Genomic DNA, 27,797 nt, shown 5'->3' with positions numbered 1-27,797 from the left:
CCTCCAAGTATCCTCTGAAGACGTGAAGGAGATTTGAAGCCCACAGTCATCATCCTRCCTGGATCTCCACCATACACTGCCATGGATCCCTTCCTGGGGACCAAGAGGGGCATATTTCCTTGCAACCACTCCTTGAATCTCCCACTAGGAGGTAGTTACTGCGTTATGAAGAGCTGAGTGCGACCTTCATCACAGCTTCCCCTCYAAACCAGCTTTCTCGCTGAACATAAATAATATTTTATATAACCGTGCCCCTGAATGAAGACACCTCTCCCCAGACTGTGCTAGATTCATACAGTACTGAGCAAGGCATTAAGACAGGGGGAACAGACCTCCTTATTCCCTAAGTATTCCCATGGGAAAACGGGCATCCGCAGACACCCTGAACACCTCCAACGGACAGGACAAACGACATCGCCACCGCCGCCATCTTCCTCCTCCCTCCCCGCCCGCGCCGCCCGCTAACGGCCGCGCCAGCCCGCCCCTCCCTCGCGCGTCACCCTCGCGCGCGGCCGTTGGTGACGTCAGCGGCGCAGGCGCGCGGCCGTTGGCGGCGGTTGCTCGGACATGGCGCTGTTCGTGAGGGAGCCGCTGGCGGCGCGGGCGCGGCCGCTGCCGCTGCCCCCCGGCGGCGGCTCCGTGCGCGGCCTCCTCCGCGACCGCGCGCGGGCCCTGGTGAGTCGGGGGGACCCGGCGGCGGCGGCGGCGGCGGCGGCGGCAGCTGGAGGGCCCCGCCGGGCGCTCCCTGCCCGCCCCGCGGCCTGGTTCGTTGTTTCGTTGGCCTGTTTCGTTTTCCGGCCGTCGCCTGACTAGACTTTGTTGCTTTCAGAACATTCCCGAAGACAGTTTGTATGTGAAGTGCAATGGACGGCTGGTTGATGCAGAGGATGCGCTGCAGAGCGGAGCTGTGTACAGCCTGGAGCCAAGGCTTTGCGGTGGAAAAGGAGGTTTGTTGCTTTGGTGCTTTATGTTGTTTGGAGCCTTGGTTTAACAAAAATATACCTTAAACTGTATGGACAGTAGCAGTACGTTAGCAGGTTTCWTGTAAATGTGATTAATGAAGTAAAGTATGTGAGTTAAAAACCGTGGTTGACATGTAGAGCTGAGACGTCAGCAAGGAATCTGCAGCTCAGCTAGCAACTGTCGCTGGCAGAGCACTTCCTCCCATCCCTGCTCAGCTTAGCTTTGCTAGCAGAAGTCTCTAACCAAATGACTCTTGTCACCCATTCCATGTTTAAAAGCATCTGCTTCCTCGGGTTCCTAAATTTGGTTCATGGTCACAGGGTAAATATTGCAGGTACAAATAGCCTGTGACTCGAATAAGTTTTATAACTTAAATTACTTTGCACTGAAAAACTCTTATGTGAAAAATTACTGAGATGCCAGGGAATCAGTATTCTAAGAGCTGAAGAGATACCAAAAGAAGGCTACTTGTGTTGTCAAAATACCATAACTGTGTTACAGAGGTAGTATGTTGATACCGAGCATGCGGCCCCAGCCCATTCTGTCAAATGGAACATGCTGGGGAAGCAGGTTTAAGAGAGTAGATAAGTGTGATTGGTATCGCTGATTCTTTCCTTTTTAAATCTAGGTCTCAGAATTTTTCAGCTATTGAGTTAAAATGCTGAATAATCATACAGCTTTGCAGTGGAATGTTGTGCTGGATCTACTGTGTTCTTCTGTGATTAACTTTTTATTTTTGTGTAATAACTCATTGTGGCTGACAGTCAGGATCCCAAATGCTACTTTGGAAGATTAGGATGGTGTTTCTAGATTTCTCCTTTTGCTTCTGTTTGGCAAATTCTTGATTCCTCTSTTGACAGGTTTTGGATCTATGCTGCGGGCACTTGGTGCTCAAATTGAAAAGACAACAAATAGAGAGGCTTGCCGAGATCTCAGTGGAAGGAGACTTCGAGATGTCAACCATGAAAAAGCGTGAGGCACTTTCTTAGAAACTCTCAAAGTAATCTGACCATATCAACAATAGAGGTTGAAGAGAAGGCTGTTGTAGCAGTGAGATTCTATTATTCTTTACACTATTATAAAACAGAGATGTTAAACTCAKATAAACTGGAAATTAAGAGAGTTCTTCTGCTTGTTTTATTACAATTGTCCTCTATTACAAAATAGATGTGATCATATTGCAGCCTGCCTCTGACTAAGTAGTGTGCATCTCTTACCTTTGCCATATCAAAGTCTTAAAATTCTTCAGTGAAAAACTACAAGAATACTGGGGAAACCTGACCTAACTGCGGTTTCTGACTTCCAAAATGAACTTTGCTCTCTACTCTGTAATAGTCTCTGTGAATTTGTGGAGTAAATCCACTGATCAGGTTTTCTTCTTCTTTTCCCATTCTTTTCTTCAAGGTAGTGCAAGCATGCAATAATTGCAAAGTGAAAGATTAAGTTAAATGTTGGCAACCCTCTTACTTTCATGGATCTCTCTTTTTGCAGGATGGCCGAATGGGTGAAGCAACAAGCAGAAAGGGAAGCAGAAAAAGAACAGAGACGCTTGGAAAGGCTGCAGCGGAAACTCGCAGAGCCAAAGCACTTTTTCACAAATCCAAGCTATCAGCAGCAGTGTCATGAGATGGCTGAGCGACTAGAAGATTCTGTCCTTAAAGGTAGTGAAGTTTAACTTCCCTGATTTTTACTCTCCATTAAAAAAAATGTGGAGACTAAGAAACACTTAGTCCAGTATGAAAGTTTAAAAAAAAGAAAAAAAAGAAAAAAGAGAGAGAATTGCCGAGAGACAGTGTTTTGGTTGAATGACATTTTAAATTCCAGTAAAACTTTCTGGAATTGATATTTTTCTCTTTACTACTGCTGCTGTGAAACTGTGAAGTAGTGCTTTGTTGTATTGTGATTTAGTATCTCCCATTAAATGCAAAATTCTGTGGAAGTAGTGGTGCTAGTATGGCAATAAAATTATATGCCATCATTTTCAGGGAAAATACGGTATTTAAACAGGTCTTGCCTAACAACTAGGCAAGAAATAGAAAACGTTTTGTTTTACCTGCTAGTCTTTGTGGKKTTTTTTTGTTTTGCTTTGTTTGTTTGTTTGTTTGTTTGTTTTTAACCTCTGAACTTATTGTTCCCTTGCTGACAAATTGATAAGACTGAATGGAATACAGGATCTGGGATATCAGTTCACAAGTTTAAAAAATTAAGATGACATTTTTAACGCTGTCTTTTTGCTTTAGTAAAGCATGAGAAGAAAGCTCTTGCTGCTACTGAGATTAGTTTGAAGCTTTGAGCTTCCATTAATGTGCAGCAGTAGTAATATTCTCCCCTCCCCCCCAATAAAGTTATTGTTTTGARTTACTTACGAATCTCCTTATAACACATGAAACATGTTTTAACTTTGCTTYGAAGGATTGCAGGCCACCTCCAGCAAAGTAGTTTCACCGGGAACCAGCAACAGTCGAAAGCGGTCAAATGAATCTGTAAAAAAAGGAACAAAATATGGAAAAAAAAGATGTTTTTGGTAAGCACTGTGACTCGGTGAGGTGTTGAGCAGGAGATAAAAGTTAGATATGTGTAAGCATGCAGTCAGTATCTTTATCTGGGGTACAGACTTAAAGAGCAGTACATAAATTGAACCGCTTAAGTTGGAGAACTCAAAGTCAATATTGCTGGTTTTATCTGCTTCTTCCCCAGCTGGATCAAAGAAACCACAGTTACAAAACATGGACAGCTTCTCGCTTCTAATGTGGCTCTATGCTGTTAGCTTCGGTTGTCCTTCTGCTATTAATGAACTAATTAAATTTAGAGTGATTTTTTTTGCACGTGAAATTTATTTTCCGTGTCCTTTTCACCTAGTATAATGTGAAAGAGAAGCCTTAATGATTCCAGTAGTGTTTGRGGTAGCTGTAGGTCTTGCACACTGGGAAACAGTGAAAAGATACCTCTTTTTAAAGGTCGTTGGACTCTACTCAAAATTAGCTGCTCTTCTCTTTAGAATGAAAGCTGCACAAAATAGTTGTTGGAGTAGCTCAGTGCATCTCTAAAGCAAYATTTGGAAAGAGAGAAGTGATGCTTTAAGAAATGGCTGAGTATTTGTGCTGTATTTCTTGTGTCAGGATGGGAACAGAAGAATTGGATGATATAGACAGTTCAGAATGTAGCGACGACAGTGAAGACGATTCCGCTCATGCATCCGGAGGAAGTTGTCCATCAGGCAGCAAGGATAATGAAAATTCTGAAAATCCAAATGAGTGTTCAAGTAGCTCTGTGGATGTGGTGAAGTATCAGTCGGCCACCAATCCTGAAAAACCACCAGAGCATACAGAATACCCGGGAAGAGATCTGCAAGGGGAAGCACACACTGAAACTCCAAGAGGTGAGAACAGTGAAATGGAAAAGACCCTGAAAGAAAATGCCCAGGAAAAGAACAAAATAACCAAAGTGCTGAAAGAAGAGGAGCAAGATGATGTTTCTTCTAAGGCACAGGAAACAAACCAGTTACAGAACACGGTAAGCGTAAAGCAGCTCGAAATATCCTGTGTTTTCTTTCTGTCCCCACAAAAGGAGGTTGGCATTTGTGTCACCTGACTAATTCAGGAGATAGAAGTGCCTGAATTAGCATCACAATCTTCCTAAGCAGTTAATAGTATCTYCAGGCTATGATTCAGAGCTCATAAAACCCTTGGGTTAGAAAGGGGTGGTAGCTCAACTGAAGATGCACTGGCCCTATTCRCAGAAGGGAATATCTTAGTTAAAGGGAACTGCAGCCAGAGAAAGCTCTTGGTTAACAGCATTTTCATTGACCCTTGTTAATATTCCCCATGGCAATAGCCAAACTGTAGCATAGTGGTAGAGTCTTGAGAGATTTTAAGTAGCGTGGATCAAGGGACAGCTTTAAATCTATGACATGAATTGCAGTTTTAATAGCCTAGAGTTTCCCTTGAGGTGCTTGTCCCTCCCCTTCCTCTCCCACCTTTTCTTTCACCTTTGCATAATTAGCATAGGCCTAAAAATATCTATTCAAGGGGAAGGGTGTAAATCAAAAACAGACCAAAGCTCTTCTGTAGTGAGAAAGACTTCTTTCCATCCTTTCTGAGACTTTACCAAGCACTGTCTAACTTTAGTGAAYTTATTTAAAGCATAGTTTGATCTGAATGTTTGTCATAGATCACATTGTTTAAAACAGGAGCTGCTCCAAATAGAAGCCCCCTAAACCAATTGGATGATCACTCTTAGCTTTATATGTGCAAAAGAATTGAATCTGKTTTATAGAGAACCCTGCCAATGTGGCTCGAGCTTCAGTTCTAGCAGCAGCCCCTTCATTAAAGGGACAAAATTAATGGAAGTGAAAGATTCCATACGAGTTTGCAAAGAGTGGTGGAAGGGTAGGTATGAAATCTTTCTGTTGGTTATGAAGGTGTTTTTCTGCTCTTCAGTGCCATGATCTCTGCTGCTCATGCCAGAGCTCCCTCAGCCGTATCCTGAGCTGCACTGACCATAAGGTGTTCCTTTGGTGGTTGGTAGCTGGATGGCTGGGATCACTTTGTTGTTGAAAAGGCTTTGTGTTTGCACCCGGGAGATAGCACAGCTGTTCCCTCCGAGCTGGCAAAAGGCCAGCGAATACTTGGTGGTAAAGCTTGCCAATGCTTGTCCTTAATTGCCCCTTCCTGAATATTACTACTTAAGTTTTGGGGTGTAAATAATCCAGACTCATTCTAAAACGAGTGTCATTGTTTTCATAGTAGAGAGGTGCTTGAGTTTTCTGGCTCTGTTCGAGATGAGCAGAAAATCTCTACCAGGTGCCAGTGACTGAGTTTGGGTAAGTGAAAGGAAAATYTAGTAGAGTTAAAAGGGAGAAAAAAAATCAAGAATGTAAACTGAGAAGTTAGAACTTTGTCCTCTCCTGTACTGCTGGAGCTAGCACCCTTTGGACTGGATGTTTCCCATTCTTCAGTGTTTGCCTTTTGCTTAGTATTTGCGAGACTGTCTATTCTTAGAACAGGAAACTCCACCAATGCTGTGGCAGATTGCCGGTGCAGGTGGAAATATTTTTGTAATAGTCCTTGATGGATTTTGTAAAAGTGGGCCTGGAATAATGAGGTAACCAGTCTTTTGTGTGTGCTTTGAGGGACAAAGGTTCTCATCCTGTTAGCAGGAGTTGCTTTGCCAAGGTCGTAACTGAGCTGTGTCGTTCCTGCTGCTGGTGTTACTTGTTGTAGAGTCCCTCTGATAACTTCAGCATGTTACTTATCAGAAGAATAATAGATGCTTAAGTGTGTAATGCGTGGGCCTGAGCTTGTCCTTTTCTTAGCGGATGTTACTAAATTCCACCATTCTAAGTTGTCCTTGAAGAAATACGGATTAGGACTGTTCTAGTTGACTCAGCTTTGAGGAAGGGCCAGGACTAGACTGTCACCAGAGGTCCTGTCCTCCTTCAGCTTTTGCATGATTCTGTGAATGCATCAATTTCATGTTAGGATTCATTTTTTTCCTTTTTCATGTGTCAAGATGAGATGTAAAATTCTGCTCTGTACAATCTTACTAAAAAGAGGCTGCTTTAGATGTATTTTTATAATTGCAGTGTAAGCGCTTTAGAAACGATAACTGCTCATCCCCTTTCCTACCACAGCTCAGGGCCGTATGGTTACAGTCTACACCTGATTAGAAAGGGACCAATAGCTTTGTCATGATGCCAGGAACCAAGCTTAAGCTACTGAACTGCCAGCTGAATTGATGGCTTATTTATTTCAGTTCAGCTTTTGGGGAGCGCATAACTTCTTTAGGTTTAAAAAATGCCTTTACTATTTCATCTTCAGAGGAAAAGAATTAAAATACTGACACTTAACATCTCTTATTTCAGTCTTTTCTCATTCATGTGTTGGAAGTAGAATGTGTGAATTCTGGTGGGAGAATTTTAAAAATTCAAACAGTGTTTACATCATTTAAAATGGCCAGAGCTTCTGTCTTAGGAGCAGCGTACACAGCAGCCCTGAGGACGTCTGCAGCTTGTCCAGGCTTGTTAGAGCTAACCTTTAATTAACCAGCTAGCGTGGGCACTGCGAGGAGCAAAACACCAGCAGTGCAGCGAAACACGGGGAGGGGTCTGTGGTAAAATGAAGGGGTTTGTCTGTACGTTGTTTCCTTACTGCCTGCCCTTCTTTTCAGATAGAAGAAAACAGTTGTAGTCATGGGATGTTTTTCTCTTTGCAGGAGGTGGAAGGGTTAGACCTCATGGCTTTCAGCACTGCCTCTGAGATGGAAGTGCTGGGATTTGAGAAACTGAAGTTGGAGCTGATGGCTCGAGGACTGAAATGTGGGGGCACTTTACAGGAAAGAGCAACGAGACTTTTCTCAGTAAGAGGTCTGTCTCGAGACCAGATTGATCCTGCCTTATTTGCAAAGCCCTCTAAAGGAAAAAAAAAGTGAATTTACAGTTACTTTGTGTCTGAGTGCTTTTAGATTTTCCTTATTTTCTTGTCATTCTGTATTGCCACCTAGAATTCCTTGGCATCTCTAAGAAGTTTCTGGTTTCTATTTTTAATGAAGTTTGATTAATGTAAAACAGAGTAAGTTGCTAGATAAGTATGTGTTCAGTATTAAAGGAGTGAAATTATTTTCTTTTGATATGCTTTGCAAAAGGTTGTATAGAACAGGCTTAATATGAGGCAAATGAGCTCTCTGTGGGTGGAAAGAAACAACCTGATTGTTTTCTAGAAAATTAATGTGACATTGTCATCACCTATTTTAAGAAAAATAGCAATCCTTTCTTAGCTTTATACAGCATTTCCTTTGATGTTTATTGCAATTAAGGCAGTTGGAACTGTCCAGTGGCAAACAAGAAACTTGATAAAGAGAGCATTTTTATATGGAAAAGGTTAATATAAATAAATGCACTGTTTTCTGATTGCTGTGATGTGTCAGATATCAGTATGGACAGCTATTGGTGTATTTCTTTTGTAAGAAGTTAAATAAAGGAATTTACTTATTTTACTTATCTTGTAAAGTGCCTGAGGGAAGCTCGCTTCTTAAGATTTTAGAAAGAATGAAGCACCTTTAATATGTAGAACGATCATCTAAAGGTGAAAGGTAAGTTTAGAATAGGCTTTAATTTTTATTTTATCCTACCAGTGGTAAAAGCAATGGAATAGTCTCCCAAAGACAGGAATACCCACACCGGTGGTGGAGCCGCCTGTGCGGTGCTGAGGGCTGGAGGGGCAGCGCGCTCGCGTGGCCGTGACTGCAGCTTCCACCTGCCTTGAGAGGCTTGTAACAGTGTTGAACTGCGCGCCCCGGGTTTCGGGGTCTGAACAGAGAAGCTGTTAGCACGGCTGCSTTTTGATCGCTGTCAAAGTCACCTGGCGCCGCAGGGACCTCGCGCCACCAGGTGTCGCTGCGCCGCGGCCTGCGGGGCGCCTGGCGGGAGGCTGCGGGCTCTTCCGAGGCAGGTTTCGGAGCCCTCTTTTGGATAAGCTCCCCTTCTCGGGGACTGCAAAGCACTGCTGTGGGAGGGAGGAAGCGCAGCATTCATCAGGCAGAAGCTGGTGCTGCAGCAAGCTAAAAAACACGTGTGTGCCYTGGTATGTTCTACCCATGACATGACTTGAAGCTTTTTACGTATTTGTAAACATTTTAAGTGATTAGATAAAGTTCTGTAGAAGTACAAAATAATAATATATATATTGGGCACACTTGGTTAAAAGACCCCTTGGGCTACCCAAGTTTCACAGTGGCATTCACAAGTTTAACCTTTGTCAGCATCCTTAGGATTTAAGAGACGGACAGAGAAGTGGCTGCCGTGCTATTAGTTGCACTGTTGTATGTGACTCCAACACCTGCAGGTGTATTGGATGCTGAAAATCCCATCTCCTGGAGTCACRATGGGACAAACTGTCCTCGGGAAGAAGGGAGGCTGTTTTGTGTATTGAACATGTCTCACTAGAGAAGGGGAAGGGAGGGTATTGAGGAGGTCACCTCAGCACAGGAAAGCAGAGGATGCTCCTCTGTAACAGGACAAGGCTCCTATGAAATAAAATAAATGGGATTAGGCCAGTTTAATGGSAGGTGTTGGCAGCACCTCTTGCCTAGGCTGTTTCCCCTCTGGTGCAAGCACTTGTTTCTTTGGGGCACTCACATAGATGTGTGAACCTAGGAATAAAAATACCCGCCTTGCGCCGGAGTTTCTTCCTTTCATATTCCTAATTAAATAACTTCTGTGCTCGCTGCTGTAGGTGSCACTGAGCTCATGGAAGAGGCTGTGTCCTGTTCCTGGCAGTGCTGATGCAAGAGCGCTTCGGCTGAACAAAAACACATGACCGTAAGCCCAGATCCTGCCATGTGGTGCACACACACACACACACACATGCTGTTGCTGCAGGGCTGGGATATTAGATCATGACTGAATGGTGTTAACTTTTCCGGCAACAGTAGAGATTGCAGTTAATCATTTTGATTCAGCTGAAATTCATTCTTACCCAAGATTTCACGAATTTCGCCATTTGAAAGGTATGTTTCTTAACAACTTCCATTCTCAGTAAGGTGCTAGTTTTAAATTCTAAAGGACCCTGTGAAACATTTACCTCAAGATGTCAAGGACAGCGCCCGGGTTAGTTAACACAACTGCTTCACAGCTGCCTTCGCTTTGGGTTCTGGCTGGTTAATTACGGCGACTTTGCGGATTACCATAATTCATGGAGTCAGAGCAGAGGGAGGTGTCAACCAGCCCTATTTCCTGCCCTCTCTCTCGGGGAGGGTTTACCAGGCTCCCTGCATGCGCTGGCACAAGGAACTGCGGCTTTGCCCAACACSTGGAGCATGAAAGGCAGCTGAGACCTCCCAAGGGCTGAGACAGGGCAGAGACAGGGCTGGAAGCAGGCAGTTGCCTGTGGAAAAACAACTGCAACCCAACTGCGTTCATTTGCAGTAAACTGAAAACAAACTCTAAGGGGAATGAAATATAGGTTGGATTTTGAAAGGGAGAGACTTATCTTCACTGAGAACATGAGAAGGAAGAAAAAAAGTAGGCAGAAAAATGCAAATAGAAGTGTCCTTAGAAGAGCTAAACAAAGACTCCCTGACTAAATAATTCTGGAGCCTCCTTCTCCAGGGATACTCAAARCCCACCYGGAYGTGGTSCTGTGCAAGGTGCTCCAGGTGACCCTGCCTGAGCAGGCGGTTGGACYAGGTGATCTCCAGAGGTCCCTGCCGGCCTCAGCCCTTCCACAGTTCCATGTCATTCTGTGGTTCTGTAATTCACAAAACAAGAGGGTATCCGTGGCCTGGTGGCAGCACTTGCAGTCCCCAGGCTCTCCACGAAACTCACTGTTTACTGCCAGGCTAAGGGCCGTTCCTTGGCCATTTTCCACCTGCTGCTTTAGCTCCTGAAGCCCGTGCACTCTCCTACACCTGCTCCRTGTAGGCCCGAAGCAGTGCGGGCACCAGCTGCGAATGCAGCGCTCGTTACAGGAGCCAGTTTCATGCCTCCTGAATGGCAAAACCCAGAGAATACTGAAAGAGACTGGTAAACGGCTCCTAAACACTATCCTAGTCCAGGGGGATCGCACAGCAGTCTGGACGCCTCCCTGCTCCCCATTCTCCGCTTGCCTTGGGCTCCCCTTTCTCAGACTCCGTCTGACCTCCGCCAAGCCGGAGGAGCCTCCCTGGTTATCACCCCAGCTCGATGTGGATTCAGCATCTGACTCTGCTCGCAGCAGTAGCAGCAGGACGCCCAGAAAGGCCGAGTGTCAGACACTCTTCGTAGGAGTTTGTGAAGTGCAAAAGGCTGCGGCGGAAAGAGCGAGAGGAAACAAGGTCTCACCAGCAGCATAAAGGTGCAAGTTATCATGGACTTGGAAGGAAAATGGGAGAACCGCCTTGAGTAAAATAAAAACGTGGAAGGATCAGTCAGGGCAGTCTAATTCAGCTACTGCAGCTCRAAACCTCTCTTCTCGCTCCTGAAGTGTGACGGTAATGGAGAGGGGAGCTTGTACTGCAGTAAAGGGCTGCTGTCCTGCCCGGGTAGGGGCCAGAGAAAAGCTTTCATGAGGCGTAACAGCCGTCCTTGCGTGCAGGGAATGCTTGAGCACGTCCCCCAGCAGTTCCCAGCTCATCCTGCGGGAAGGACGGTGCCAGCGGCTCCGAGCTCACAGCCCTGAGCCCGCTGTCGTGGCTCTGCAAGGAGCCACGCGTGCGCCCAGCTCCAAGCACGGGACCAGGAGGCTGCTGAAGCTCTCAGTGCAAGGCGCACGTTGAAGCAGGTGGCTGTGAGGAAGGGTCAGGATCAGCTTTACCTGGGAGAGGTGCGAAGGGAGGCAGCTCACATCTTTCAGGCCRACAGTTTGGGGTTATTGCCTGCACACTTTATGATAGCACTGCAGCAGCTCTGCTTGAGCAGTTAATTTTTATCACACGCATTCAGAATTATGCACATCACTGGCAAGAACTGTTATTTGTGTGTGTTCATAGGAGCTGGACATCACAGTATCTTCAGTAATATTAGATTTTCCCCCTCCATTTTCAGACATAAGAATAATTATAAGCAAGCACATGTTTTAATATTTACATTTTATTTTCGCTTGAGTTTGAAAGCACATAAGATGAGAACAATATGCCTAAACTGAAGTAAATGTAACACAGGGCCAGAAAAATAAGGCCTGATTATTCTACAAACCTTTACTCATGTGAGTAAATGTAGGTTCTAGCATTCCCATTGAGTTTGGGACTCTCAATTCTGCCTTAMGACTGTGCTAAGCCTGTGGTAGAGGGGACAAAAATATACTCCTTTGAGTTYTAGATGATGTTTTTACGTACATACATATGTATATACAACACATATATACATATATATTCATATGCTGTTTGTGTTTGTGTRTGTGTACAATATATACATGTAAGTGCTTCTGCTTTACAGTTCACAGTAAACAGGACCTGGACAGACATGGCCAAAACTACAAAGCAGCAGGAGCCTAGGATTAGAAGCTGAACCTGTGCATTAGCTCCTCACCTAGCAATGATCCCTGTCGTTCCTCCCTTTGCCTGCAGCTGGTTGCAATGCTCTGGATTGACGTCAATCCAAAGTAGTTCCACCAAATTAAATGGGATTAAGTTTGCCTAGTGTTGGCCCAGGGAAGCATTAGGCTCCATAGGTACATTTTACTGCCCTGCACATGTATGTATTTGAGGCCAGATGCATCTCCGAGCCTGTCTGTAGGGACAGGGCCCTTGACCATGTCCTCTCCAGGCGAACAGGCAGCGTAGGAGAACCTCAAGTTGCGCCAGGGGACATCAAGTTAGRTAACAGGAAAAAAATCTACTTGGAAGGAGTGGTGAAGCATTAGAACAGGCTGCCCAGAGAGGTGGTGGAGCCACCATCCCTGACAGTGTTCAAGAAACGTGTAGGTGAGGCACTTAGGGGCATGGTGGTGGCAGGTTTACAGCTGGACTCGACGATCTTGAAGGTCTTTCCCACCCATAACGATCTATGATTCCAGGTCTTTCCCACCCATAACGATCTATGATTCCACAATTCTCAGCCTGGCTCGTGCCGCCCCTGTGCCGCCAAGGCTGGGGCCGTGGGAGGCTGGGGCAGGGAGGGCCTCGCTGGCCTCCTGCGCGCCTACACCAGGGCCATGCTGTCCGTCAGGCAGCTGCAGCGCTCCACGATCATGCCGGGGAACTCGGCCACCTCGATCTCCGTGTGGTTGCCGCGCTGCACGAGGTACATCATGGGCAGCGCGGAGCTCTCGGCCGCGGCGCAGGCCCGCGGCCCGTAGCCCAGGCGCCGCAGCAGCCCCCCGGGCTGCAGGCAGCCCCCCGCGCACTGGTAGGCCTGGTAGCCCGCCGGCTCGATCACCCAGTACTGCGTCCACGAGAGCTCGCGGAAGTTGATGTAGTGCTTCTGGCGGCAGCACGTGGACCTGCCCCGCGCGCCCTCCTCCTTGCAGTCCCCGGGGCCCCTGCGTGCGGAGGAAGCAGAGCAGGAGCGACATTTACCACGGGGCAGGTGGTGGGGAGAAGAGCCCCGCTCCTGAACGGGCACCCGGCTCGCGCCCCGCTCGCCTTTAGTCCGAGCGCTCGGGTGGCAGGAGAGGATCGGGGCAGAGCGGGTAGGATTCTGCAGCAGCTCAGAGCTACCCCAGCAGATTGCAAGGGCTGCACGGCCAGGCTTTACACCCGCTCTGCTATAATGTCACATTGGAGGGATTTAGGCCTCATACTTACCCATAGTCTTCCAAGTCGAGGGTGTAGAGCACCAGCTCGGGTTTGCCTAAGGCTTTATCCGTGGGGTCCTGGGAGGTGAAGCGCACGGCTTTGGCCATTTCGGAAGCRTAGCTGCCTACTCGCTCTCCTTCGATCCACACCTCCAGCAGCATGGGCTCCCGCCTCTTGTTGCGCAGCCAGTGGTGCACGGCCTGCGTCACGTCGAAGTTCTTCCAGCCCGACTCTCGAATGGGAACCAGCCTGCGCGACAAGGGCTCGTTGGAGAGAAGAGCCCATGGGGCAACACCTGGGCTCACAGCGCTACTGCCACTGAATAATTTGCTTCCTGCAGCTATGGGGCAATTTGTGATGAGCACTTGGGACAAGGGTCCATGCCAATTAACTAATAGCTCCGAAAGAGACACACAGAGCACACGAATCGAGCAGGCACCAGAGAGCTAAATAAAATTCTTGCTGTGCACTCATGTCACGGTGCTCATTCAGGCCAGCACAGAGATGTGGCAGTGCAGGCTCATAGGCAGCTGCAACATTCTTCACTATGGGCTGGTAAACAAGAGTTCTACCAGCTGCTTATATTCCAACTGCACCAGGGCCGTGAGCTCTACCCTCCCAGAAAACTCGTGTGGCATCTAATCCTGCCTTGAAGGTTTGCAAAGCTTTCACAAAGCCCAAGGGTGCAGAATCAGATCCTTYTTGGATAATTTACTCATTTTAAATAGTCAATGAAATGGCCAGCAGAAAAAATACCATCAGCGACAACCCACTGGTGGGAGAGAGGGAGAGATAAGTGAATCAAATAGAAGTTTTCAGAGAGGAAGCCCCAGCACTGCATGGCATCATTTGAAACAGAAACACATCATTTCAACAAATCATATTGTATATTGTCTTAACCTAACATCTGCTCTTGAGGACTCAGTCTGGGTTTAGAGAGCCCAGTTCTACAGACATAATGGCATCAGGCTGAGYGGCAGCACCAACACCTGAGAGCCGAACCTGCCCAGGGGGCTGAGGCACCACAGGGTGCAGTCCAGCCGCCGGGAGGGGTCCCTTCCTTACCGAGAGTCTATCAGGGAGGTCCGGTTGGTCCCGTCGAGCTGCCGTTGCACCCAGTACACGCTGACCCTGGCGTTGGAGACGGGCCGGTGGGAGTGCCGGGCGGGCAGGCTGGTTCGGTCCAGGGGCTTTTGGAAAAGTTTCAGCTCCGCCATAGTCACTTCACTGTTCTGGGGTATTCTCCCCTCCATGTCAAAGACGAGGTTCTGGCGTGTGGTATCCGAGTAGAGGACTTCTCCTCGGATGTCTGTGTATATTTGGAACAACCAAAAAAACACAGCCTGTCATTGCCATGAGCAAAGCCCTGCCACTTCATCCCCAATTATCATCACAACACACTCCTTCCATGCGCCCAAGATGGTCCTTGTGTCAGAGACAGACGCTAAACACACCTTTTCTAATGCAGACTTGAACCAATGTCTTGCAAATGCCCTGATTCTTCCTCTCTGCACTCTGCAACCTGGGGACACTGCGAAGAAGTCTCCTGGACAGTTCACCCCATGACCAACAAGCACTGTAAGGGGCACATCTCTCTGGGCACCGCTATGCACAGAAACAGTGAACTGCACCAAGAGCAATGACAAAGGGCTTCACTAGCTGCCCTGAATGCTACCTGCCCCCTCCAGAAGTGAAGCACGTCTTAAATGTTCTTATACAGACACTGGAAAAGTGAGGTTGATCCTCTTATTGATATTTTTCCCAGAAGAAAATAGTAATAAAAGACTAGGGAGACTGAAAGAGCCTCAAAGAGGTGTGATTCCTATGAGGACACGGCGTCCTGGCATTTTGGGCAAAACTGCAAGGTCTGCCCTCCCTATTGACGTTCCAGCTTTTTCCAGAGGCAGTGGAAGGTTTCCCATGCCAGGGCTTTGCCTCTGCCCACCCCGAGGCTCGGAGGGGTGAGCCCTGCATCCGCGCTGCCTGCATCCGCGTTACCTGCGTTGCCYGGGATTCCCCTGAGGATGCCGGCCAGGCTGGGCAAAGCCCTGCGCTTCACCCGGTGCCGCTTCAGCAGGGAGATGTACTTGCTCTTGGCGTGCTCGGGGATGACCAGGTTCACCAGGTCCCTCTTGTGAAGCTTAGGGACCTCCTCGAGCCCCAGCTGCTTCAGCAGAACCTCCTTGAGCGCCTGCTGGGTGAAGGCGCCGGCCGCGGCGGCCAGGCAGAGCGCGCAGAGCAGCCGGGCCAGCYGCGCGTCCATCCTCCTGCGCGGGCAGCGGGTGTCCCCGGGGCTGCTCCGGCTTGGACGCGGCGGGGGCTGGCGGAGCGGCACGGAGGTCGCCCGCGCCGGGGTTTTATAGCCAGCCTCGTCCCACCGGCACAACAAATTCCACAAGTGGAGACGAAGCAGCGGACTTAAAAGGATCACTCCCCCGTCAATAGACACATGTCAGTTTAACACCTCCGGGTACTGCCAAGTTAATACCAGGAGGCTTGGCAGAGCTTCCAGATTCCTTCCTGAAGAAGCAAGAGATTTGGTGAAGAAATCTCTGCTCTTTTTTTTCTTAACTCCTGGCAAAATTTTGCCTGAGCGATCGGTGTCTCCTATGGAGTCTGGGTCAGAGAGGGAGCACTGCTGCCTTGGGTAGGACACCACGCAGCCCCAGGGAAGCGCCAGTCCTGACGGCAGGGCACTTGCTGCCTAAAACAGCTGATCCCAGCCAGAGGAATCAGCCGAATGCTTCAGCTGAAAGCCCACCCGTAGGGCACACATTAAAAAATCATTTAAAATCCTTTCTGGGGTAGGCACTGCTTTGATCTCTGGGTATGTGTATCAAGCATATGAATCATGGGGGTGAATCACTGCAGCCGGGTGGATTATGGCCTTTTACACTGGTCTGAATCACGGAACGGGGAATATACACAGGCCTGACATTTTAGAAAAATGTCCCCAAACTCTTCATGGATTCCGTCGGGTTTTTAAGCACACCTGTGCTTAWAAGAAGATGGCTTTATACAAAGGCAGATCACCTTGCAGTGAACATGAAAAACCACTCTGTGCTCAAACAAAGTGGATCAAGAATTCCAGTATTCTGCAATGACCACGTATGAATGACCATGACAGAGAGCAGCCCCTGGGCAGCGAGGCTGCAYGGGAGGCTGCTTTGGGGGGTTGTTTGTTTCCCTTGAAGTCAACCTTTAAGCTTTAAGTTCATGCCCTGTCCTTCAACGGCATTTGCTCTATGAGATGTGGAAGACTGTTTCTTGAAACTAATCCCAGAAGAAGGGAATGGAAAAATAAATATTGATTGATAAAAAGTCTTAAGAAGCGTGGTGCTTGCAGCAAGTTCCCTGGCGCAGCAGTAACACAATGTGACTTTGATTTTTTTTTTCCAAGTATATGCACAAATATGTATAAATACACATTTGATCCTGAGCATACCTATAAATGTCTTCCTTGTCAAAAGATTTCCCAGTTTTATATGTCTCTGTGAATGAGTCAAAACTGGAAGCATTTCATCCAATCCTCAGGCTGAACGATGTCCTGTTATAAAAGTGCATTGAGGACCCAGTGTAAYGAACTTGTATAAAAGCCCCCTTTGTGGTTAACCTCGCATCAAAAGAAGTGTGAGCTGAGCCACCTTGCTCTGTAAAGAGAAGGCAAACAAACAAAAAAACCTCTGAAAAGTCTAAAAGCTTCTGTCACTGTCCATTTTGTCTTCTTAACCCTTTAAAAAACTTCTTTCCTTAAATATGATAAAGTCTTAGTAGATGTTAAAGCAGCATCTCATTTAGTTGAATTTTAAGGCTAAAATGGAAACATAAGATAACATAAGGCTATAAACTAATAGTCACGTGCATGGCCCAAGGCAACACCTGGATCACAAACTCCCCTGAAACCCAAACTCTTTGATCTTCCTCTTTTCTCTTTCTCATCTTTCTCTGAACAAATCAGTATTTTTTCTTATATGCATTTCCAACACACTAATAAGGAGTGAAAAATAGCCACTTTCCTTGGCCACTACAACTTTAACTCATGTCAAATCCGCCCTGCTCTTGCAAAGAAGCAAGATTTTTGCTTCTTTGGGCGGATTTATTGCAGAAAGTTTGTGGTTCTCCCAGCCCCTTGGGAAGGCGGCTGCTCCCTCCGAGCTGCCTCTGCAGCTAAAAGGCACACGAAGCACGGAAGCCTTGGTGACAAACTGCATCTAACAAGCTTTCCTCCAGGTATAAATATTCCCTAACTCTATGCCAGCAAGAAAGCTGGATATGTTTATGCAGGGCGGAGAGTGACTCCCTGTAAAAAAATGCAGTCTATGCATTTGTGATGATCTCTCATTAAGCATGACAGAAAACCTGACCCTGAAACCTTCATCCATCCAATTAGTCATTACTCTGGCAAGTCGTCGAACGGTTTAGTGACAGCTCTTCAAGCAAATATGATTACATGAAATGAAAATCGCTGATATCTCCATCAGTAGCCAGCTTTTCCGGATCCAGATGTGATTTCTCTTGTGGCTGCTGTCTAATCTACTAGGATGAAGACTCCTCACTGTCCAGTGTGTATTGGAAAGTGATTTATGGGCTTCACACACAAAATAAAAATATCGAGCAAACACAGTTGAAGCTCAGCTAAGAGAAAAACAGAGGATGTGGATTGTAGGCTTTTCACAGCAGAGTGATTATCTGGTCCAATTGGAGGATTTGCCTTTCCCTCTTTGTCATGCAAACAAGAAAAGTCAGGAATTTTATAATAGCTCTTTTTGTGTAATGTGGATTGGAGCCTACCTGGTACTTTCAAAACGTCAGATGGAGGATTTAAAGAGGCTGCAAGGGCTGGAGCAACTCACAGGTTTAATAAAAGCTTGCACATAGTGGAGAGAGAATTKCCATGCTTAAAATTTCAATTTAGTTTCAAGCAGTTCTTCAAGGCAGTCTGAGCATATCTAGCCAATGATTTTTGGTAAATAAATCTAATGGGTTAAAAGGGAAAGTGTGAAAGGCTTAGCCTAATGATCTAGCTATTATCCTGAGAAACAAGAATGTTTCAAACACATTTGCACTTTGTCAGACAGAATCTGAATTTTTSAAGAACTGTATTTCCACGGACATAATTATTTCATGAAACTGTTGGGCCCACAGTGGAACAGCCTTCACCTGAGTGGTGTTGAAGGCCACAGTTTTGGTGTGCTTGGGGAAATGCCATGATCTGTGCACCAGGTTTACTGCATATCTCCATGTTGATTTCTGTCTGGATTTTTTTGTGTTTTTTTTTTTCTCCCCCAAAAGCTAGGGTTATTTGAACCTAAGAGCATGGAAATAATATTAACACTGTTAGTAYAAACTTTCCTAATTTAAAGAAGAATTCAAGTAGATGTTCCATTTGACTATACATAGTATTTTCTTTCTTTTTTTTTTCTCTTAAGCACACTGAGTTTTGTTGTTACCAAATAAACACAGGCTGCTCAGGTGAAGTGGGGGAGGTTTCGGAAACGGGAACGAGCAGAGCRGATGCATCAGGACATGCTCTCCTCACACTGTCTCAAAACAACCCCCCAGCTACTCCCAATCGATGCGTTCAAGTTAATATTCCAACTRTACAGAGAGGCAGCCTTGTATTTTGATGATGCTTTTATATAAGGAGAAAAGGGCAAGGAGAAAACTCACAATCTCTGGAAGACGTTACAGAAATGTTCAATCTAAAGCAATTTTAGCAACTGGATCTGATTTCTCCCAAGAATGGAAAAGGCTGGACAAGGTTTCCCTGTGAGCTGCTCTGGCCAGAGGCCTCCGATGAACTAGGCCAAGCACCTGCAACACCTGGAACCAGGCACCGGCTCCAGGGCTCAGAAATGAGGAAGATTTGAGCTGTTCCCTTCTCTCAGGAGAGCGTCCACTCCACAAGTTATCCGGGATGGAAGAACACCCTTTTACTGTTAAGGAGTCACAAATCTGGTTTGGTCTAGAGCTCAGTTATGCCCTTGGCACTGTTTGGTCACTGTACAGCTTGCACACAGCACACCTTCCATAGGCAGCGTTCTGCTTTCCCTTACGGGCCGGACAAAAGGCTGCCTGTTGGRAGGGAAACGGGTAAAACGCCCAGCACCCCACGGAGCCCTGCGCCACTGATGTCAGCTGGCTCGTGCACGGGGTTTGTGCTGGCTGCACTTGCAAAGCGCTAGTGTTCTGGYAGAAAAGAGCTTTCCAAGGGGTTTTTTTTTTTGGTACACAAAAGCAAACACAACTGTTTAAATACTGCTTTTTATTTTTTTTTCCTTCAGCAGCAGCCTCCTCCCCACTCTGTGCCTTGTTTGTGGCTGGGGAAGCTGGATTAGCGACCACACTAAGGCAGCGAGAGGAAAGGCTCAAGCAAGAACACTGACGTTTTGGCAAGAGCCAGCGAATCAAGTGAGCACGTTCGCCAAGTGCATGGCCAGCCCTCCACAGCTTCCCTTATATCATTGCCTGAATATTACTGCAGGATCTCCCAATAACTGGGGAATAGCTGTATTTTGTAGGAGCACCATTTTACTTTCTAATACCTGCCCTTTAACTGCCTATGGACAAATACTGATTTTGATCTTTATTTTCAGTTGGGTGTTTACACTGTAAAAGCTTTATCAGGATTTTTTTTTTTTAAGAATATATATTTTTTTCCACTGTAGAAATTCCAGCTCTGGACAGGGCGGGAATGGAACGGCTCTGCGAGGTGGCCCCAGAGCAAAGAAAGAGCTCTCTTTGCACAGGAAATTTAAAATGCCCGCACAAGATTGTTGAAAATAAAATTAGGCCCTAATATGCACAGAGAAGACAAGCCAGAACTGATMAATATACTTGACTTTACTAATTTTGTATATCTAATAGACTTCAAATTAACTGCCAAGCAGCTTCCACTCGTCCTCTCTGTTTTGTCTCTAAGATTTCAAATGATCAATATTAAGTCCTTGGGGAAAGTCTAATAAACTGCTTACTATTTTTTCTGCTTTATTATTTATGCTGTTTGTGTGATTTCCCTTCAGCCTAGATTGTGTGTTCATATGGTATATGGTACCCCACGTTGCATAAAAAAAGAAAGAAAATAAACACTTGATTTTTTTTCTTGCCTTCAAACAACGTGGCAATGCTCAGCAAAGACGGTGCTTGGATAGAGCACTTCTACTCAAGCAGTTACAACAAAGCTGTTCTCACTTAAAATAAATATTTCTATTAGCTTTATATTGTTTTTGGATGTTCTTATATGTTATTGCTTTTTAATGAAAAAAAGACCTCAAGAGGAAAGGATTGAAGAAAACTCACTTTCCTGTGTGTTTGGTTCCAAAACAGAACACAAAGGGCTGTTCTACTTCATGGCACGGGGTAAATTTTGTCATTTCCTGCCATGTACCCATATCTATGTAAACAAGGGGTACAAACTCCTGGATTTAACATGGCCCTTAAAAGAGTAAAATAAAGCTGTGTGACCTGCCTGGTTTTAATCCTTTTAGCATTCATACTACAGGACCCTGGGAGACGCATGGTGTTCATTTGATTTTAAAAGGGAAGCCCACACGTTGTCGGGCTGCTTGAAGTGTGAAACACAAACTTTGGAGTTATTTTTTTCTTACCTAACCATTTGCTTCTTCAAATGCATTAATCCGGGAATGGGCAACACTTAGTCTGCTGGCGCTGACTTCCATGTAGCAACCAAAGGCATTTCCGAACCTCAGGACTGGATTCAGCACGTGATTCTGCAGGAAATGCCATGTATTTGAAGATGAGATCTAAGTCTTCTGTCCTGAATAACTAGTGCAAAGATATGATGACTAAAATTTGCTCCATTTACGCAGCATGGCTGTTACTTCAGCACTTGCCARTACAAAATTCAGGCCCCTTTGGCAAATCATCTGCATGGAGAAGATTTTCAGATGCACGAAAGAAATGGAGACCTTGTTTTCCATTGACTTTAGGTATAACTCGGGTGCCTAACCTGGTTCTCACCTTTTATTCTAAAAGAGAAAGCAAAGTATTTTACTCAAGTGATGGCAGCCCAGAAATAGAGAATTACTACAATCAGAGCAAAGATATGGATAACCTGGGAATTCATTTGAAATACTTGCTCAGTCTGACCTGATCTGTTAGAACCACTCAACGGCAGACTGCAGGAAAATGGGGTTTTCAGTAAAGTTTAGGTCCTGCACATCAATTTTCCCTGGCTTCAGTGAAAGGCAGGTAGGCTTCAAAACTCATCAGTGCTTGATTGCTTGATTTTTCCCAGCCCCTGTGATATGAAGCCCACCTACCTACATGGGCTGTGCTATGTTCCCAGACTGCAAAATGCCTAAAYGTAGGCTACCCCGACAGGAAAACATTCCCAGCCAAAATAGGTCATGAAAATATACTATTGCCTGGGCTTGCTCTAAAACTGATCCACAAATTGCAGCTACTGTGGAATGAGGTTGATTTTTCCCCCGGAAAAGCAGATGACAACTGGTTCCTTCATGTAATTGCAGTCCCTCCTAGAAAAGYTCTCACAGTCATAACTTGAATAGCAAGTTCCAGGCCTTATCGTGACATATCAAACCCTTCTAATCTTCACAGGAACTACAGAGTGAAAGAATTATGTTGACCCCAGCTTGCCATTCCCCAGAGCAGTCAGTAATTTGTGGCTTAAATACCAGCCCAGTTTGTCTGCGGGCTCCGTGGGCAGCAGCACAGCCCATACCTGTCCTCACAGCYGCATCCGCACAATTCTGCGCCGCCCGGTCCCAGGAAACTGCTCAGGAAAGCGACCTAGGCCAAAACAAAATAAAACAACAAGTAGTAACATCTTGTGAAGGCAGGAGGAGTTCACTCTGGTTTCACCGTTGGCCATGGATGCTTCCCTCCATCCTGGAAGCTGTCTYACTCCAGAAGCCCTCCCGAGAGGCCACATCCCTTAACAGAACTGGTTTTTAAAGTCCCTCTCAAGTGAATTATGATCAATTGCAATGTATGTTCATTACATTGTAAGCTGGCACGTCACGTGAATACAAAACCTCTGCTCTCCTGAAACTGCCCAGCGTGTCAGGAGGGATAGCTGAAAGGATGTGAGCTCTCTGCCCACTTCTCTACCATATTGTACTACTGTACAGTAAATATCTTAGGAAAAGAAGCAGACACCTCCTCCCACATGCTCACTTCTTACTCACAGGGAAGACAGTTTTTCTCCCCTGTTGATTCATAGTTCCATAGGTTAAATTTGGTTTACATTTACATTTACATTACTTCCTCCTTCCACATGGATCAGGCCACACTTGTACTCACAAGGTAATGTTAAACCTGCCATCTACAGCTGGCAGAGATGCAAGAAACACCTTTATATTCTTCGCTTGCGCTTAAAAGGAAGGATGGARCAGGGAGAAAAGAAAGATTCAGAGAAAATGGTTCTGCTGCTTGTGGCTTGCTTTGAATTAACTTGGGATCAAAATAAAATCAAAGCTCTTTGAAATCCTCACAGTCTGCATGAAGCTTTTTTTCATCTTTAAAAGCAAGAGAGGGAAGGAGGAATTCTTGCTCAAGGAAGATAAAGATCACTCATTTTAAAAATCCCTTTTCAACATTTATTTAATTCAGATTTCTATTTCAATATATTCTTTTTTCTTTAATATATTTACTTAAAATTAAATTASAACTGCCTATATGAAGCTCACAACACTTTAGAAGTATTGGATTTTACATTTATGGATGTTCAAGCAGCGTGTTTGATACCGAAGCAAGCCAGTGACCCAGGGCAGGTCGCCACCAAGCCCTTGGAAGGCCGTTCTCATGGATAAAAGCTTTGGGTCCTCCTGGATCCTTCTGCAGGTATAGGGCAAATAAAGCAGACTGATGAGTTTAGTGAGTATTCTGGTCAGAGCTGACAAACTGATTAATTGTGTTAAGGGGGGAGCTATCTCTCCTCTTCTGATCTATGAATAAAACCGGGATGTGAATGGTCTTGACCACCCAGCTCTCCCCCTGGCGGAAAGCAGAGCGCCAAGGAAGGTCTCCAGCGAGCACCCACAGCATTCCTGCAACCAGACTGGCTCTGCGGGCTCGGCACAGCCGTGAGGGCCAGACCCAGGCATGCCAGGGCAACCTGCTCACATTGACACACACAGCRGACAAGAGCAGTAGCCATGGCAAGCTGTAAGCGGTCTGGTACTTGAGGCTGGTGATAAGCACACCTGCTCACTGACTCATCCAAATGCAGCAGGTCATGTGGCCAGGTGATCTTTTCCAGGGAAAGGGTGTCCCTTTCAGTGGGAGCAGTCAGATCCTGACAGTTGGYTTCTCCCTCGCCTCCTCTCCCAGGAAGCTGCCTCCCTTTGCAACGTTGGTGCTCTGCTATGGATACACCTATGGATGCATTTCCCCCCTAGACAGGCGTTATTGGCTTACATGCATTCAACAAAACAACCAAGTCTCCAAGCTTCAGCCCTGGGGTCGTCCGAGCCCTTTTGTCCTTGTCCCAGTTTTGTACCAAAGCTGGTCAACGGCAGTTATTAAGAACAGTTTTCACTCCAATGAGCTACTAATAAATCTAAAAATCCTGTACACCAGCAAAAGATTCTCCTTAGAGCAGCCAGGTGGGCGCTGAGGAAGCCCACGTGTTGCCCTGTYGTAGGGCTCAGTGCTAAAGATTTGCCAAAGTCTTGGCCTTAGGCAAGACTTAGGCAGCTCTTACAGCTGGTTTTGGGCAGCACTGGGTTATGAGCTATGGGAAACCTGGAAGTACTCACAGGAAATCCTCTCTGGGTACCACCAGAACCTCCAKATCTCCCAAAACAAGGAGTTCAGTGCACAAAGGGGGATAATTGTAAATCAGGTAACTGATTTAAAACCAGTCTTCAGTGCAAAACATATTGTGATCCGCCTACTTTTTTTCCTCCTGTACATCCCTCCTCTACATTGCAGTATTTCCATTTAAATGGGAGGTATTTGAGCATTTCAATGCATTTCCAAACACAGCATAACAAAAATGATGACAGAAATAAATCATGTTAAAGTAACCAATGCATCATTAATCTTTTCCTATCCACTAAAATTGCAAAAGAAAATCAAAGGAAATTTCTATCATATATAATTACCTATGCTTGCTTAAATATTTTGTATGTTTTTTGAAGAATAAATACATATGCCAGCTTTAATGAAAGACTATTTTTATCATGAAAATCAACATGTTACCTGTGAATGGAAATCAGCACCAAGAATTAAGAGTTACAGAGAACAGTTTTACAAGTGTTAATTTARAAGTGTAAACCTGTTAATTTACCAATTCTTGCAGCTTGCTTGTTTGTATTGTGATTAAAAGAGTTCATTTAAGCATCTATCCTGTTATAGATTCTTCTAATTGCTGGGGTTTGTTATAAACAGATACCTGCTCAAATCCTTCAAAGGGAAACACCATAATGCCCATGCTAAGTCCTTTGGCATATTGAGACCTGTAAACAGATTGCTAGATAAAAGCGAAGATTAAGAGGTAGCAACAGGCTAGAAAACTGAGTTAAATCCATTAAGGCGCCCTTGAATAGGCAGATACGGGAGGAAGAGCAGGTTAACACCTTTCTTCAGAGAGCAGCAGTGGTGCAAACGCTGCAACCACAGCTAGAGCTCCACGCATGGCAAAGCCCAGGCCACCTGCTACCACAGGCCTGGGACTATCAATGTCCTGTTGGGCCTCCACCCATCAGGAGGGGTCCTGCTGTGATAAATCAAGCCTAACTTGACAGCTGAGCTCTTCGGCCATAAGGTCATTTAATAAAGCACCTCTGCCTAAGGATATAACCCGCGTAAGGGAAGAGTTGGACACATAAGTGTAAATACTCCGCACACTTGTTGAACTTGGTGCTAAAGAGCTGTCAAAGGGGAAATGGAGCATGCGAAGCCCAGGAAAGAGGGAAGAATTTTACATTTTGTTGACCTGCTCCYTAGTTCCTGACACGGGATTTCCATCTGCTCTAGCAGTGTAATTAAACATTTGCTAACTAATGACACTAGGTGGCTTTTGTCACTGACAGAACAGACAGCGGTAAACAAAATCCTATTTACAAGAGGCAGGGAGGAGGGAAATGTGACTCTGCTGTTGAAATTAGAGATAAACAACATCACACCAGTTAGCTAAAGAGCCCGTCTAGACAGAGGAAGACAAAAACAAACAAACAAAAGAAAAAAAATGACAAAAGCTTGAGGTTCTTCTTGTGAGAATGAAAGAAGGAGAAATGATTTCATAGCCTGGCTAAAGTCTGCAAAACRAAGATGTACTACAATGTCAAGATACTGAACATCATGCATTTTATACTACAGGATAGGTTCAGTCATAGCAAGCCATAGAAAGGTTATTCCTTTATTCTGGAGAGAAAAAAAAAAGAGAAGAATCTGAAGTAAAAAAAAAGAACTTTTTAAAACAGTGAGAAAAGGAGAAAAGTATCCAGATAGATTTGGTTGGTTTTATTCTGCTTCTAATTCCTGTTTTGAAATAAACTGTCCACATAGAGAGTTATACTATAGGAGCCAAGATAGAATAGTTACTCTACTATACTCATGTGAAAAATTTTCCCACCAACATGGCCCTAAGTAGAAGATGTGGTATTTTGTAAGCTAAAAACAWTAGCATCATTTCATGACAACTGAACTCGTTTATTCCAGCAGTGAGTAGATATCACACTGCTTTGGATTAAGGGCTTCTATGCCAATTTCTAACTAGTGCAAATGTTTATGGCCAATTTAAACCCCAAATTATCTACACGGCACAGAAATCAGGTAAATTTACAAAATTATGCCTTTGTCTCCCAGATACTGCAGATAACTGGGACTTTTCCCTTTTTGCAGGACAGAGGGAWGACAGGGAAATGCAGCAAAGACCTGAGTATCACATCCTGCTATGCGCTGAGGACGCACTCCTCTAAAGCGAGACAAGGATTCAACTGAGAGAGGAGTTTTTCCTATGAGGATTAATAAAATGCAAGGAACGGGGCCTCTGAGGACTTAGGAAATACACACTGCGAATATGGTGTGTATTCACTGTGGGAACTCACAGTTAATCACTGTATTCACTGGAGGGACAGGAACAGCAACATGGGACTGCCACTGGATGCTTTTTGGCAGACGGTGTTTTTTGGCAGCTTGGACACTCATTTCTTTTAAATACAAAATTTAAGAGATGACTGAGTGCAGGTCTGAAATGTTGATCAGTAGATCTCTTTACAAGAGACTGAGTCTTGCAAGGCCTGATGCCTTTGGTTGCTCCTGGAGCAGCCATCTGCACTGAAACACCTCAGCGACTTCGACTCTGAGGCTGGATGCCGGCTGCAAATCTTTTAGGGAGAGCATCCTCCCGGACTCCTTCCAAACAGTTATGTTTTCATCATCATCTTCTTCCTCAGGTGCCTAGGGGGGATCAAGAACAATCAAGTTAAACAAGAGTGAGGTAGAGGAAAGCAGGTGATGATGATGATGGTTAGCTGGGCAGTATCAAAGCATCGTTGATGATGAACTGAAATAAGAGCATTGAAAAAGTGGCAGCAAATCGCTTCCATAAAGGCAAAGATGGCCTTGCAGGTGACTGCAAAGCCGTTTCAGAGCAGTCCTACCACAGACACTTTAAGCTAATCTCTCTGAGTATCATTTCCTTTCCAATATACAAACTTTGAATGCTATTTCTCCTTTTATGGGTGTGTGGAGACAAGAGACTTTGACTATTTCATGGAGGTCTTGTGTTACTACTATTACTTATTTCAGAGTTATCTGTTATTGTGTATGACCCTCTTCAAACGTCAGTAGACCGGGAACTGTGRAATCCTGTGGCCTCCTTGGCCCATCACCTTTCTCAACTCATGCTATAAAACGCTGCTTTTGCTTCAGTTACTTGGGAGATTCATTCTAATGGGACTCACAGAGGCACAAAATGGTTTCCTCTGAACCACAGAGCTGTAGTTCACACCGCATTAACATTATAATTTAGGAAACCCCAGATAGTTAGAAAACCTTTTAATTCAGCAATTTTATCTTTAGGGTCCTGCCCAAAATGGCGGTAAATCACGACCGTCGAGCACAACTTGTGATGCCCGTGGAGCTGCACAAATGGACACCCTGGCTCGAGGTGCTTTACAGCCCATCCTGGCACGCGGTGCTGGCCTTGTCCTCAAAGCTGTGCCCACCCGGCCACCCCGTGGGCCAGCWCAGCTGCCAGCCGCTCCCAATGTTAAACAAAACTGGCTGCTGCTCTGGGCAAGCTCTGTTCCTAATTGCCACWAATATTCATGGCACCACTAAAGAAAAAAAAAAAATAGAGAAGGAAAAATAATGGGAACCTACCCCCCCAATTATTTTAATATCTCATATTGCAGCATTTCCCTTAGGGAAGCATTTCAGAYGGGAAAACAAGGACAGAGTGGCTATGGATAGCAATATCCCCATTTAAAAAGCAGACAAACAGCAACAAAAGGGGCTTTCTCGGCGCTGAGGAGGCAGTGGGCAAACAGCGGGCTGCTACGGAGAGCTACGGCCGCGCCGGGCGCGCGGGAGTGGCCGCTGAGCGGGCGGGAGCGGCCGTTGGGCTCCCGCGGCGGCCGTTGTTGGCCGTTGGCCGCGGCCGTTGGCGGCGCGTGCGGCCGGTGCCCAGC

The 27,797-nt window shown here is 45.7% G+C and overlaps 2 protein-coding genes across 2 annotated transcripts; one reads left to right on the top strand and one right to left on the bottom strand.

The window, feature by feature from the left end:
- The first annotated feature begins 567 nt into the window (after positions 1-567).
- Positions 568-7,900, top strand: SDE2 (SDE2 telomere maintenance homolog). The gene is made up of 7 exons (XM_026033811.1): positions 568-675; positions 830-947; positions 1,824-1,935; positions 2,455-2,624; positions 3,376-3,487; positions 4,083-4,476; positions 7,177-7,900. The coding sequence occupies exons 1-7, from the start codon at positions 568-570 to the stop codon at positions 7,390-7,392; spliced, it is 1,230 nt and encodes a 409-aa protein (XP_025889596.1). The 3' UTR covers positions 7,393-7,900.
- Positions 7,901-12,331: 4,431 nt separating this feature from the next.
- LOC112942800 (left-right determination factor 2-like) lies at positions 12,332-15,436 on the bottom strand. Its single transcript, XM_026033809.1, has 4 exons — positions 15,172-15,436; positions 14,239-14,482; positions 13,183-13,422; positions 12,332-12,917 (listed from the first exon to the last, which is right to left on the bottom strand). The coding sequence occupies exons 1-4, from the start codon at positions 15,434-15,436 to the stop codon at positions 12,578-12,580; spliced, it is 1,089 nt and encodes a 362-aa protein (XP_025889594.1). The 3' UTR covers positions 12,332-12,577.
- Between the last annotated feature and the right edge of the window lie 12,361 nt (positions 15,437-27,797).

This window comes from Nothoprocta perdicaria, unplaced genomic scaffold (assembly GCF_003342845.1).
Source record: "Nothoprocta perdicaria isolate Ctin4 unplaced genomic scaffold, notPer1 scaffold_133, whole genome shotgun sequence".
Lineage (NCBI taxonomy): Eukaryota > Metazoa > Chordata > Aves > Tinamiformes > Tinamidae > Nothoprocta > Nothoprocta perdicaria.
The sequence above is the reverse complement of the archived record's forward strand: the minus strand, read 5'-3'. Positions and strand labels throughout refer to the sequence as shown.